The 12,540-nt window shown below is 49.0% G+C and overlaps 2 protein-coding genes across 4 annotated transcripts in view; one reads left to right on the top strand and one right to left on the bottom strand.

Moving 5' to 3' along the window:
• The first annotated feature begins 2,149 nt into the window (after window positions 1-2,149).
• Window positions 2,150-3,163, top strand: LOC139230296 (lutropin subunit beta-like). Its single transcript, XM_070862124.1, has 2 exons — window positions 2,150-2,311; window positions 2,894-3,163. Exons 1-2 carry the CDS (start codon window positions 2,150-2,152, stop codon window positions 3,122-3,124), a joined length of 393 nt encoding a protein of 130 aa, XP_070718225.1. The 3' UTR covers window positions 3,125-3,163.
• Window positions 3,164-6,008: 2,845 nt separating this feature from the next.
• The window catches only part of ruvbl2 (RuvB-like AAA ATPase 2), a 41,686-nt gene continuing 35,154 nt past the window's right edge, over window positions 6,009-12,540 (bottom strand). For 2 of the 3 annotated variants that reach the window (XM_070861792.1, XM_070861794.1), the window contains exon 15: window positions 6,009-6,189. In XM_070861792.1, the coding sequence (XP_070717893.1) occupies window positions 6,164-6,189 (26 nt within the window). In that variant the 3' untranslated portion in view covers window positions 6,009-6,163. Of the gene's footprint in view, window positions 6,190-10,530; window positions 10,568-12,540 lie in introns of all 3 variants that reach the window. The other variant, XM_070861793.1, reaches the window with a different exon arrangement.

Below are 12,540 nucleotides of genomic sequence, written 5' to 3'. Positions count from 1 at the left end.
ATACGGGGCAGGAAATTTAGGACCGAGATGAGGAGAAATGTTTTCACTCAGAGGGTGGTGAACCTGTGGAATTCTCTACCACAGAAGGCTGTGGAGGCCAAGTCACTGAATATATTTAAGAGGGACAAAAGGCATCAAGGGATATGGGGAAAAAGTGGGAATATGGTGTTGAGATAGAGGATCAGCCATGATCATATTGAATGGCGGTGCAGACTCGAAGGGCCGAATGGCCTACTGCTCCTATTTTCTATGATAGGGTAGGTGTAGAGAAGATGTTTCCACTTGTGGGGGGGAGGGGTGGAAAGAGAGTCCAAAACTAGGGGCCATAAATATAAGATAGTCACTGATAAAAACCAATGGGGAATTCAGGAGCAATGTCTTTATCCAGAGAGTGCTGAAAATGTGGAACTTGCTACTCCAGGGAGGGGTTGAGGCAAATAGCAGAGAGGCATTTAAGAGGAAGCTGGATAAACATGAGGGAGAAAGGAACAGAAATACATGCTCAAAGGCTGAGATGAAATAGGGTGAGAAGTGACTCGTGGAGCATGAGAAATAGGGGAAGGAGTTTGCCCTACAGCCCCTCGAGCCTGCTCCCCCATTCATTATGATCATGGCTGATCATCGACCTCAACTCCATTTTCCCGCCCGATCTTCATATCCCTCGATTCCCCTAGACTCCAAAAATCTATCGGTCAGACTCGAATATACTCAGACTCAGCATCCACAGCTCTCTGGGGCAGAAAATTCCAAAAATTCAAAACCCTCTGAGTGAAGAAATACCTCATCTCCGTCTTAAATAGCCGACCCATTATCCCGAGACTATGCCCTCCCCTAGTTCGAGACACCCCAGCCAAGGGAAACCACCCCTCAGCATTTACTCTGTCAATCTCCAGGGTAACAACCGACCCAGATTAGAAAAAGCAAACCTGGGACTTTGTTGGGCTGGAGGGGTCAGTACCACTCCCTGGGCACTACATTTACGTGAGCTACTCGGCCAATACCTCTTGCATCTGAAAGGATGACACACATAGCCAGAGTGATCACCATGACAGCAGATGACCCCCAAGAGAAATCCTGGCGACGGTGACTCAGAATCAAGTTAACTCTCTATGACCGACTCTGCTAACGATACCTGAACTAGGCAGGTCCACACTGCCCCATGGCATTGATTTATCCGCCAGTCTGGCTCAACAAAGGAACCCAAATGGTCAGAACTGCCACTAGGGAACTCTGGAACTCTTGTCCCCAAAAAGCTGTTGAGGCTAGGTCATTTGAAAGTTACAAAACGGCTCACCGACATGGACACGATGGGCCGAATGGCCCCCTTCTGTGTCGTAATTTTCTCATCATAGGCAGTCCCTTGGGATCGAGGAAGACTTGCTTCCACTTTAGCATGAGTTCTTAGGTGGCTGTACAGTCCAATACAAGAACCAGTTCGGCCCATCGTGTCCATGTCGGTGAGCCGTTTGTAACTTTCAAATGACCTAGCCTCAACAGCTTTTTGGGGACAAGAGTTCCAGAGTTCCCTAGTGGCAGTTCTGACCATTTGGGTTCCTTTGTTGAGCCAGACTGGCGGATAAATCAATGTCATGGGGCAGTGTGGACCTGCCTAGTTCAGGTATCGTTAGCAGAGTCGGTCATAGAGAGTTAACTTGATTCTGAGTCACCAGGTGGGACAGTGGTTGAAGGAAAGGGGTGGGTGGGACTGGTTTGCCGCACGCTCCTTCCGCTTGATTTCTGCACGCTCTCGGCGACGAGACGCGAGGTGCTCAGCGCCCTCCCGGATGCACTTCCTGCACTTAGGGCGGTCTATGGCCAAGGATTCCCGTAATTTTCTATGATTCTGTGAGCTCTATAGCTTTTTGTTAGGTAAGGGATATGGAACCAAGATAAGATTCAGATCATCCATCATCTCATTGAATGGCGGAACAGGCTCGAGGGGCTGAATGGCTTCCTCCTGTTCCTCTGCTCCAATCGAAGGTGAAGGCTGCTCTTCGCAGGGAGGGAGCGAAGGTCAGAGAGCGAGTCTCTGGTTCACACCCCGGCAACAGCAATCACTGCTCCATCTTGGACCGCGAGTGGGGAACCGAGAGGCTGAAAACATAATCTAAAAAAAAAGTGGGGTAAAATAACATTTCTCTTTTGCAGGATGGATTCTCCCCAGCTTCTCCTCCTCGTACTGTGCTTCTCCAGTGTCCAAAGCAGACATGTCTGCCACCCGACCAACGTCACAATCTCTGCCGAGAAAGACGAGTGCCCCGTTTGTGTGACCCTAACTACCTCCATATGCAGCGGCTATTGTCCAACAAAGGTAATGGGGCAATGTCCAGTCCATCATTTTGCTTTCCTTGCTCCCACTTTCTGCCAGTTCCCCTCCACCCCTCCCCTCCCGCATACCTTTCCAGTGGCTTGTGCAAATGGCCATTCTTAATGTGGGATCCCACCCCGTAGGCGGAGGCAGGCTATTTAACCGTGAGGAAAATCCCACCCGATCCTGTTCCCACATCTCACCCAAATGTCCACAAATCAGCACAAGATCATTGGATAACAGTCAGGATTGGGAAGTCTGAGCAGTTTTTAAAACCTCCCTGGGGGGGGGGGTCAGAGACCAATGTGATCAAACAGCAAAGATCAGGGTGGAGTCTGCTAATAGACCAGCCCCTCGCGACAGACCCATTAGTTGGGCCTGGAGACCGAGGCCATTGTGGAGCCTATCTACCAGAAATTGAAATGACCAAAAAAACGTTTCAGTTGTCACTTGGAGCCCAGTTTATTATTTCTCAACGTGCGAGAGTTGGGTGAAACAATTGGGACATAAACTCTGGCCGGGGGGGGGGGGGGGAGGGGGAGAAAAGATGCAATGATTAACCAAGAACGTATTCTTTGATTGCAGGAATCAGTTTACAAGAGCCCGCTCCTGTCAGTTTACCAGCATGTGTGTACTTACAAGGAGATCCAATACGAGACCATCAGGCTGCCAGGCTGTCCCTCAGGGATCGACTCCACCTACACCTACCCAGTGGCAGTCAGCTGTGAATGTAACCGCTGTAAAATGGATTACACTGACTGCACGGTGCAGAGCATCAAACCCGACTTCTGCAGTGCCAGGAGGTTGCTGCTGTGAGCTGTGCCTCTTCGGCAGCGCCTCCCCTCCCCCCCTCCCTTCTCACCACTGTCGTGCCTCGTCCGTTGCACTTTGCTCCTTTTCTTTGGGATATCACAGGTTTCTCTCGACATCCTAAAGAAAGGGTCTCGTATGTTCCCTCCACCGCCCAGGACTCACCTACTTGAAAGGAGCATGGAGCTCCAACACACCACGCTCATCATGTTCAAAAAGCCTGTCTCTGATATAAAAAATGTTTCACTTGAGTAGTTTTATGTATAAATTATTTTATAGACCTGAATTTCCCACTAATATGCCAAGGGGGAGGGGGGGGGGGGACCATTTTGGAAGCCACCGAGCGTTACCACTTTTGTGGGGGGGGGGGGGGTAGAGATCGCATCTTCAGTTCCAAACATCACTGAACCCGTTAATAACTTCAGCAGTCTATGCTATCGCATTGTAAGACAGACAAGTGAGGAGAGGGAAGGTGATCTTTCAGCTGAAAAAACAGACTTTGGTTTCTAGTTTTACCCCTACAAATTCTGGGTTGCTCACCCGAAATATTGTTTATAGACTGTTTAAAAACGGGACAGGTGGTAACCTCGGGCAACCCCCCCAAAATAGAGCTGTACAACAGCACGGTAATCTCTATTTTACGTCACTCTCAATTTAGAGCGAGGTCCCTAAACGAACGAACGAAGCGGGCTGCAGTTACGTACTCCTGCACCTGGGGGAGTGGGTGGTGCCGCGAGTCAGACTGTGGTCAGTTCCACCCTCTGGGACCCGGCTCTGAAAGTACTCCACACACTGATGGGGCCGAAGCCTTTCTCTGACTACTGACCGGAAGGTCCTGCATTAAATGCAACTGGGGCAGGTTTCCGAATCCGGGTGCTAGTGAACGCAGCTCCTCTCCCCCCCCCCCCCCCCCTCACTGTAAGAATGGCTAGCATCAGAAATGGAAACGTTGCATTGGCTGCGTTACGAGGCGCTTTCGGACTACGGTGCGCTGAGCAGTGTAGAGGGAGCTTTACTTTGCATCAACCCATGTATCTACCTCATTTCCTGAGAACTTAAATGGACCCGTGCTTTGCCAGGCAGCAAACCTGTGCTGTACCGGGACTGAAAGTACACAAGTGGGAAAGTGATATAATCTGAGAACTGGCTGCCCCAACAGACTATGAAAATATTACCAAAAAATGTCATTGTGTCGTGAAGATAGATGTTAAGATACACTCCATGCATGGTACATAATAGCTCCTTCAAACTGGTTATTTACGAGAGTACATTTTTATGTGATACAGAACGTTGACATTTTCACAACTTTGAATATTAAATACTATTTAAACAGTGCAGCATAACTCACTGGATGCCTTATGAGTCAGAACTGCAAATCCTGCACCATTCCACTCACGGGTCCGACGCCTAACAATCGCTTCAGAAAGTGCTGCCCTGTCAAAATAAGCTGCGCAGCATTAAGGCAGGACCTGGCATACAGCACAGGAGGTCCAGAGATCGAGCCCTGCTGTGGGTTGAGTTTTGCCGAGCTCGAATGGGGCAGCAGCGAAGATGCCACAATTGGTCCCAGCAATCCTGGTCAGGGAGGGGCTAAAATTAAAAATCAGCCAGTGTTCCTGATCACCGTTCAGTAAGGCCCGCTTGAAGTTGTGCACGCTCTAAGGGGCAGCACCTGCCTTAAGAACGTAAGAATTAGGAGCAGGAGTCGGCCATTCGGCCCCTCGAGCCTGCTCCGCCATTCAATAAGATCATGGCTGATCTTCGACCTCAACTCCACTATCACCATATTCCCTTAATATCCAAAAATCTATCGATCTCGGTCTTGAATATACTCAACGACTGAGCCTCCACACCCCTCTGGGGTAGAGAGTTCCAAAGATTCACCACCCTCTGAGTGAAGAAGTTTCTCCTCATCAGTCCTAAATGGTCATCCCCTTATCCTGAGACTGTGACTCCCAGCCAGGGGGAAACATCCTCTCAGCATCTACCCTGTCAAACCTGTCAATAGCCGGCAGAGATTCACCAATTGGGTGCGCACGTGCAGAATGGCCTCTCGGAGCGAGGGAGTGCAGGGTTGCTGGTAATGTTCCCTTTAAGTTGCGTGGCTGTGCCATTCTCTGGAGCTCCTTGGCAGCCAGCTTTTCAAATGAGAAAAACCACACACAAGCACGGTATTTTGCTCCGCTGGGCAGGGCCACATTGTCCGCATGCCAGACACAAGACTCCCAAAGCAAGCGCTCTACTCGGAACTCCTTCACGGCAAACGAGCCAAAAGTGGGCAGAGGAAACGTTACAAGAACACCCTCAAAGCCTCCCTGATAAAGTGCAACATCCCCACCAACACCTGGGAGTCCCTGGCCAAAGACCAGTCCGCCCTAAGTGGAGGAAGTGCATCCGGGAGGGCGCTGAGCACCTCGAGTCTCGTCGCCGAGAGCATGCAGAAACCAAGCGCAGGCAGCGGAAGGAGCGTGCGGCAAACCAGTCCCACCCTCCCTTTCCTCCAACCACTGTCTGTCCCACCTGTGACAGGGACTGTGGCTCTCGTATTGGACTGTTCAGCCACCTAAGGACTCATTTTAAAGAGTGGAAGCAAGTCTTCCTCGATTCTGAGGGACTGCCGATGATGATGATGATGTTGAATGGGCAGCACAGCCGCTTAAAAAAGCCGTGCACCCCCAAATTATTTTTTTTACATTGGCAAGTCAGCAGCTGCAAGAGGAGGGCAGAGACCCCCTCCGACTGCGGGGGGGGGGGGGACTCGCTGTGCGGAGCGAGTGCAGTGTCTTTCCCCAGCCCAGCCATTGCTGTAACTTCATAGCGGCGTATTGTGACCAACAGCGCACCAGCTACCCACCCAAAGCAAAACCCGCGGCAAATTTCAACGCAAAAGTCAAGTCTTTCAGAATTTATTGTACAAAAAAAAAAACTGTGAAAAGATAAAAAGTGACAAATATGCTTCAAACCAACAAAATGAGCAGGGGTTCTCCATGTAACAACATCTTCAGAGCTTCTAAATCACCAAAAGCATTCACATCATCTCCAAGGTTAAGTGGTGTCCATCGATTCACCTTCTGCAAAACAAAAGGGTAAAATGACCATATTTGTGCGTAAACACACTGCGGCAGATTTCAGTCATATCCTAAATTCCAATTCTCCCCCCCCCCCCCCGACTTAGTAGAACGTTCCCACGGCGCTCTGGGGGTCCCGCACCAGTTTATACGGGAGAAACTGCACGAGGGCGAAAATCTGAATGGGTCGCGCGTGCACCAATAAGAACAAAATGAGGCATTTCATGGGGCAGCACTAAGCTATACAAGCCACAAGGCTCCAGGTTTGATCTCTGCGGAATGAGTGGGATCACAGTGTTGGGAGCCATGGAGGTGCTGCACGTGATATCACCAGACTGTCCCTGACCGTGGTGCGTTTCTTTACTGCTGCAACACGCAGGCGGGGAAGCCCTTTGGTGCAATCATGCATTACCAATAGAACAACATGACCCTGTAATCTATACAATGCCAATTTTAAAACACCAAGTAATAACAGTCAGAGGGAGGCAGGAGACTGTAATGGAGAATGGGCAACGATTGTTTCTCTTCAAACTCACTCAATACACACACTGATACTGCCGTGCCCCACATTATTGTTTTACCCCCACATCCATTCCCAGTCAGTTTTCCCACCGCTCCTCTCCTGATTTGCTGGGGTACAGTTTCCCGCTGCCCTCTGATATTTTAACCAAGCGGTCATTCTTTGCACGTGAGCCTTGGACAGGCAGCGTTAGCAGACGAGTTAATCAAGATGCACTGCAGCAACTCGCCAAGGCTTCTCTGGTGGCCCAAACCCGCGACCTCTAACGCCGAGAAGGACAAGGGCAGCAGGCGCATGGGAACACCACCACCTCCACGTTCCCCTCCCAGTCACACACCATCCCGACTTGGAAATATATCGGCCATCCCTTCATCGTCGCTGGGTCAAAATCCTGGAACTCCCTCCCTAACAGCACTGTGGGAGCACCTTCACCACACGGACTGCAGCGGTTCAAGGCGACGGCTCACCACCACCTTCTCAAGGGGTAATTGGGGATGGGCAATAAATGCCGGCCTTGCCAGAGATGCCCACATCCCCTGAAAACATTTTTAAAAAATCAATCAGTGACTGGGGCAGAGGTGGGGGGGGGGGGGGGGGGGGAGAGGGAATGGATGGACCTCGGAGCCAAGCCTGATTATGTTATCGTTCAATGTGCACTTTTCAAAAACAGTGACTAGGAGCGGATGTCTTGGGTGATTTTTACCCGTCCCTAGCCTGGGGCTGAGATGACCAATGTTGGCAGTCCAACCTCTGCCCCAGCTGAGATTGGCTAACTCCTTGGTCAGATTTCACTTCACAAAATCATAAACGCACCGGCGTTACACTTTGAAGGCGATCTTGCATGTTACCTAGAGGATGTTTGGAACAATACGCTGGCCATACAATTACGAAAGAGAGCCTCGCCATCAGGACTTCCTTTGTTTGTCCCTGTCTGGTCCCCTCAGACCATATAACAATTGACGAGCAAGACAAACTGTTCAAGTCTCACCACTGGGTCTCTGAACCAGTCACGTAGATACAAGCACGTGGAACAAGACTCCCTCACTCCATCTCGGGGGGGGGGGGGGGGGGGGGGGAAGGAGGGGCAGTTCTTGGTTTCTGCTTGCCGCCCACCACAGGCACTGTTCAGCACAGAAGCTCAGCGGCGCAGGGAGAAGGGGGGAGAAATCAAAGTTGATTTCTGCCAGTCCACAGACCACAACGCCACTGGGACCCACTCCCCTTTAAATAGGAAGTCTCATCACCAGCACCAAACAGCTCCAAAGGGCTATATTTAAGTATCGCTCCTGAAGGAGCTACCTTCTTCGGGGATACAGCCTCTAGTACCTCCTCCAACTGCCCAGTCGCCATTTGTGAACCCACAAAGTGTGCGGACTGGCTAATCATAGGAACAGGAGGAGGCCAGTCAGTCCCTCGAGCCTGCTCCGCCATTCAATAAGATCATGGCTGATCTGATAATGGACTCAGCTCCACTTCCCTGCCCGCTCCCCATAACCCCTTACTCCCTTATCGTTGAAGAAACTGTCTATTTCGGTCTTAAATTTATTCAATGTCCCAGCTCCCACAGCTCTCCGAGGCAGCAAATTCCACAGATTTACAACCCTCAGAGAAGAAATTTCTCCTCATCTCTGTTTTAAATGGGAGGCCCCTTCATCAAAGATCGTGCCCCCTAGTTCTAGACTCCCACCAGTGGAAACATCCTCTCTGCATCCACCTTGTCAAGCCCCCTCATAATCTTATACGTTTCGATAAGATCACAGATCATGGCTGATCTGTGACCGAACTTCCTTAATACCTTTGGGTAAGAAATATCCATCAATCTCAGATTTAGCTTTAACAAATGACCTGCTGTTTGCAGAAGAGAGTTCCAAACTTCTTCTACCACCCTTTGCGTGAAGTGTTTATTGTAAGGTCTGGCTCTAATTTTTAGGCTATGTCCCCATAGTCTTAGACTCACCAACCAGCAAAATAGTTTTTCTCCAGCTTCCCTATTTGATGGTGAAGAGCATCATAGTCAAGTCTGATCCGATTCTCAATCAATGTCTGCAGACATCGCAGGATAGAAACTGGGGAATAATTTCCCATTCATATTCCAGGAGCAACGAGACCAAAGTGTCACACCTAGCTGCTGACCAGATCGACAAGTAGCACAGACCGGGACCAACCCCGAGACCCCTGGTCTGTATGGCTTAGCGTTACACCCGGTAGTAAACCCTGGAAATAAACAGGCCACTCAGCCCCTCGAGCCTGCTCCGCCATTCAATGAGATCACGGCTGATCTTCGACCTCAACTCCACTTTCCCGCCCGATCCCCATATTCTTTGATATCCAAAAATCCATCAATCTCTATCTTGAATATACTCAATGACTGAGCCTCCACAGCCCTGTGGGGGAGAATTCCAAAGATTCACCACCCTCCGACTGAAGAAATTTCTCCTCATCTCAGCCCTAAATGGCCGACCCCTTATTCTGAGACTGTGACCCCTGGTTCTAGACTCCCCAGCCCGGGGGAAACATCCTCCCTGCATCTAACCGGTTAAGAATTTTGTATGTCTCAATGAGGTCACCTCTCATTCTTCTAAACTCTATAGAGAATACGGGCCGAGTTTGCTCAATCTCTCCTCATGGGGCAAATCCTCCAATCCCAGGTGAACCTTTGTTGCATTCCTTCTCTGGCAAGATCTCAAAATTTGATGGCAGGAGTTCATTTATGCCACAGCTTGTTATTCAGATTGAAATCTTGCCCCGTAATGTCAGGTGCCACGGTCCTAGGTTTGATTCCCAATCTGTGCCGAGTTGGTGGTGCTACAAGTGGCTTTAGTTACCCCTGGGCTTGGGGAAGGGGCAGAGGGACATTAGGCAGGGTTCCCACTCCTGACTGTGCCTGCTTGTGTGTACAAATATAGCCATGGCCATAAAAAGAGCAGCGTGGAGGCATACTACTTCAGGGAGCACTGCGAGCTGGTGCAGGAGGGCGACGGCAGCGAAGGAGTGACGTCATCAAGGTCCAGGTCGGTGATTAGAGCGTGGGCAGACACAGCAGGACTGTAGAGGGACGTGATCGGGGCCCAGGAGAGGCGCGAGTTCGGGGCCAGGGGCAGCACGGGCCCAGCCCACACTGTGATATGTGTGCGAGACCAGCAGTGCAGGTCTCCAGTTGTCTTGGATAACCCTTGCCACGCACAGACATCTTCCACCCTTCAGGATGTAGTTCGGGACCTGGAATAACAGGCCCTTCACTGAAACACCTGCAAACTCATCCTTTTTTGGCGTGGAAGCAAGTCATCCTCGTTTCGAGGGACTGCCTGTGATGATCCATGTGCATGTGTGTGCAGTGAGTGAGGACAATTCCCTCACTGATGCAGCATGCCAACATTCATCATGCGGGGTCACATGAACAATTATCTGGTGGACAAAATACTGGAAAGCTACACCTCCCCCCCCATACAAAATGGAAAATGTTAATGCTTAAGAAACCCAGCAGAGAGAGGACATTATGTCAACGACGGAATTACATTCAATGCACTGAGCACAGCATCATTCCTAGTCACAGCTCTTTGTAACCGTTTCTGTTTATGCAGCAAGATAACTGAAATTGAACTGTGAAAGAAAAGTGTGGATATATTGATCTATCTGCAATGTTAGAAAAGGCTAACTCTCAATGTTGAGAATCCTGAGCGAACATGAAGGTCAGTAGTGAAACTGTTGGGTTAAAATGGAGGCTCCTTGGTGGGACGGTAGCGTTGTATTGAATGGAGGTGCTCAGTGAAACGTTCTCGTTTTAAACTATCATTTCTAAATGGTATAAGACTGAAAGCTTGTACCTCTTTTGAAAGCTGGAGGTGGTGCTCCTTTCTCACTCTGAATGGGTGAAAAAGCACAGGATTTATTAAATTCTACTGCTTGCACGCAGCCAGTATAGATAAACCGACAATTACGAAGGATGCACAATATAAAAAACATTTTTGCCTTTTTAGGAACAGGCAGTGATTGCAACTCCAAAAAGCGCCTCTTTTTATAGTGTAAATTCAGTAAACCTGGCGGGAAGCTATGCTCGAAGGAGGAAATCAATGATGGTGTTGCAGCTTCACCACCAGCCCACACTTCAGTGCTAGGCTGACACTCCAGTGCAGTGAGGGAGACTAGAACCAGAGGGCATGATCTTAGAATAAGAGGCCGCCCATTTAAAACAGAGAGGAGGAGGAATTTCTTCTCAGAGGGTTGTAAATCTGTGGAATTCGCTGTGGAAGCTGGGACATTGAATAAATTTAAGACAGAAATAGACAGTTTCTTAAACGATAAGGGGATAAGGGGTTATGGGGAATGGGCAGGAAAGCTGAGCAGAGTCCAGGATCAGATCAGCCACGATCTTATTGAATGGCGGAGCAGGCTCGAGGGGCTGTATGGCCGACTCCTGCTCCTATTTCTTATGTTCTTATTATTTCGAAGAAGAACAGGGGAGAGTTAGCCCTGGTATCCTAGGGCTAATATTTATCCCTCGTATCCTAGGGCCAATATTTATCCCTCAAGCAACAGCACTAAAAAAAACAGATGACCTGGTCATTGTCATGTTGCTGTTTGTGGGAGCTTGCTGTGCGCAAATTGGCTGCTGCGTTTCCCACATTACAACAGTGACTACACTCCAAAATGTTCCTCTGTAAAGCACTTTAGGATGTCCGAAAGGCACTATATAAATGCAAGTCTTTCTTTTCTTTTACTTCCTTCAAACCCGGAACTCCGATGAATTTATCCTTGCATCCCTTCCAGAAACACTTCTATTTGCTTTCTGAACCCGCTTACACTCTTTGCTCCAATGGCCTTCCTTGATAACTTATTCCTCAAACCTGTTTCCTTTGTCACAGTGGAGCAATTGTCTCAAATACTTTCATAATCTTAAAAACTTAGTTGAGATCAACTCAAAGCCTCTCCTTTATTGCACAGAAAACAAGTCAACTTCCTTAACCTTTGGCATAACCTAAATTCCCAATAGCCAGAATCACCTTTGTCACTCGAGCCACATGTTTACAAAACCCGACGGATGACTTTAGGTGTGCTGTTTTGACTTGTGAAAATCAATGAAATGCAAGGACTCAGATAACGCTACAGCCAACCAACGTCACACTATTCAATCACCAGTGCACATTTCTGATCTCGTTCAAACCCAGCGAATACCATCGCAATGTCAGCTGTGGCTCAGTGGGTAGCACACTTGCCTTGGAGTCAGAACGTTCATAGAAACATAGAAAATAGGTGCAGGAGCAGGCCATTCGGTCCTTTGAGCCTGCATCGCCATTCAATATGACCATGGCTGATCATGCAACTTCAGTACCCCATTCCTGCCTTCTCTCCATACCCCTTGATCCCTTTGGCCGTAAGGGCCACATCTAACTCCCTTTTGAATATATCCAACGAACTGGCCTCAACAACTTTCTGTGGTAGAGAATTCCACAGGTTCACAATTCTCTGGGTGAAAAAGTTTCTCCTCATTTCGGTCCTAGATGGCTTACCCCTTATCCTTAGACTGTGAGCCCTGGTTCTGGACTTCCTCAAGATCGGGAACATTCTTCCTGCATCTAACCTGTTCAATCCCATCAGAATTTTATATGTTTCTATGAGATTCCCTGTCATTCTTCTAAATTCCAGTGAATACAAGCCTAGTCGATCCAGTCTTTCTTCATAAGTCAGTCCTGCCATCCCAGGAATCAGTCTTGTGAACCTTCGCTGTACTCCCTCAATAGCAAGTATGTCCTTCCTCAGATTAGACCAAAACTGTACACAATATTCAAGGTGTGGCCTCACCCTGTACAATTGCAGTAAGACCTCCCTGCTCCTAT

Source organism: Pristiophorus japonicus, chromosome 19 (genome assembly GCF_044704955.1).
Source record: "Pristiophorus japonicus isolate sPriJap1 chromosome 19, sPriJap1.hap1, whole genome shotgun sequence".
NCBI lineage: Eukaryota > Metazoa > Chordata > Chondrichthyes > Pristiophoridae > Pristiophorus > Pristiophorus japonicus.
The sequence above is the reverse complement of the archived record's forward strand: the minus strand, read 5'-3'. Positions and strand labels throughout refer to the sequence as shown.

Bases quoted from the DNA above. Each gene is read 5' to 3' on its own strand.
- LOC139230296 (XM_070862124.1), top strand. From the start codon at position 2,150: ATGGATTCTCCCCAGCTTCTCCTCCTCGTACTGTGCTTCTCCAGTGTC. The intron at 2,312-2,893 runs GTAATGGGGCAA...CTTTGATTGCAG, and splicing joins GCGGCTATTGTCCAACAAAG to GAATCAGTTTACAAGAGCCC.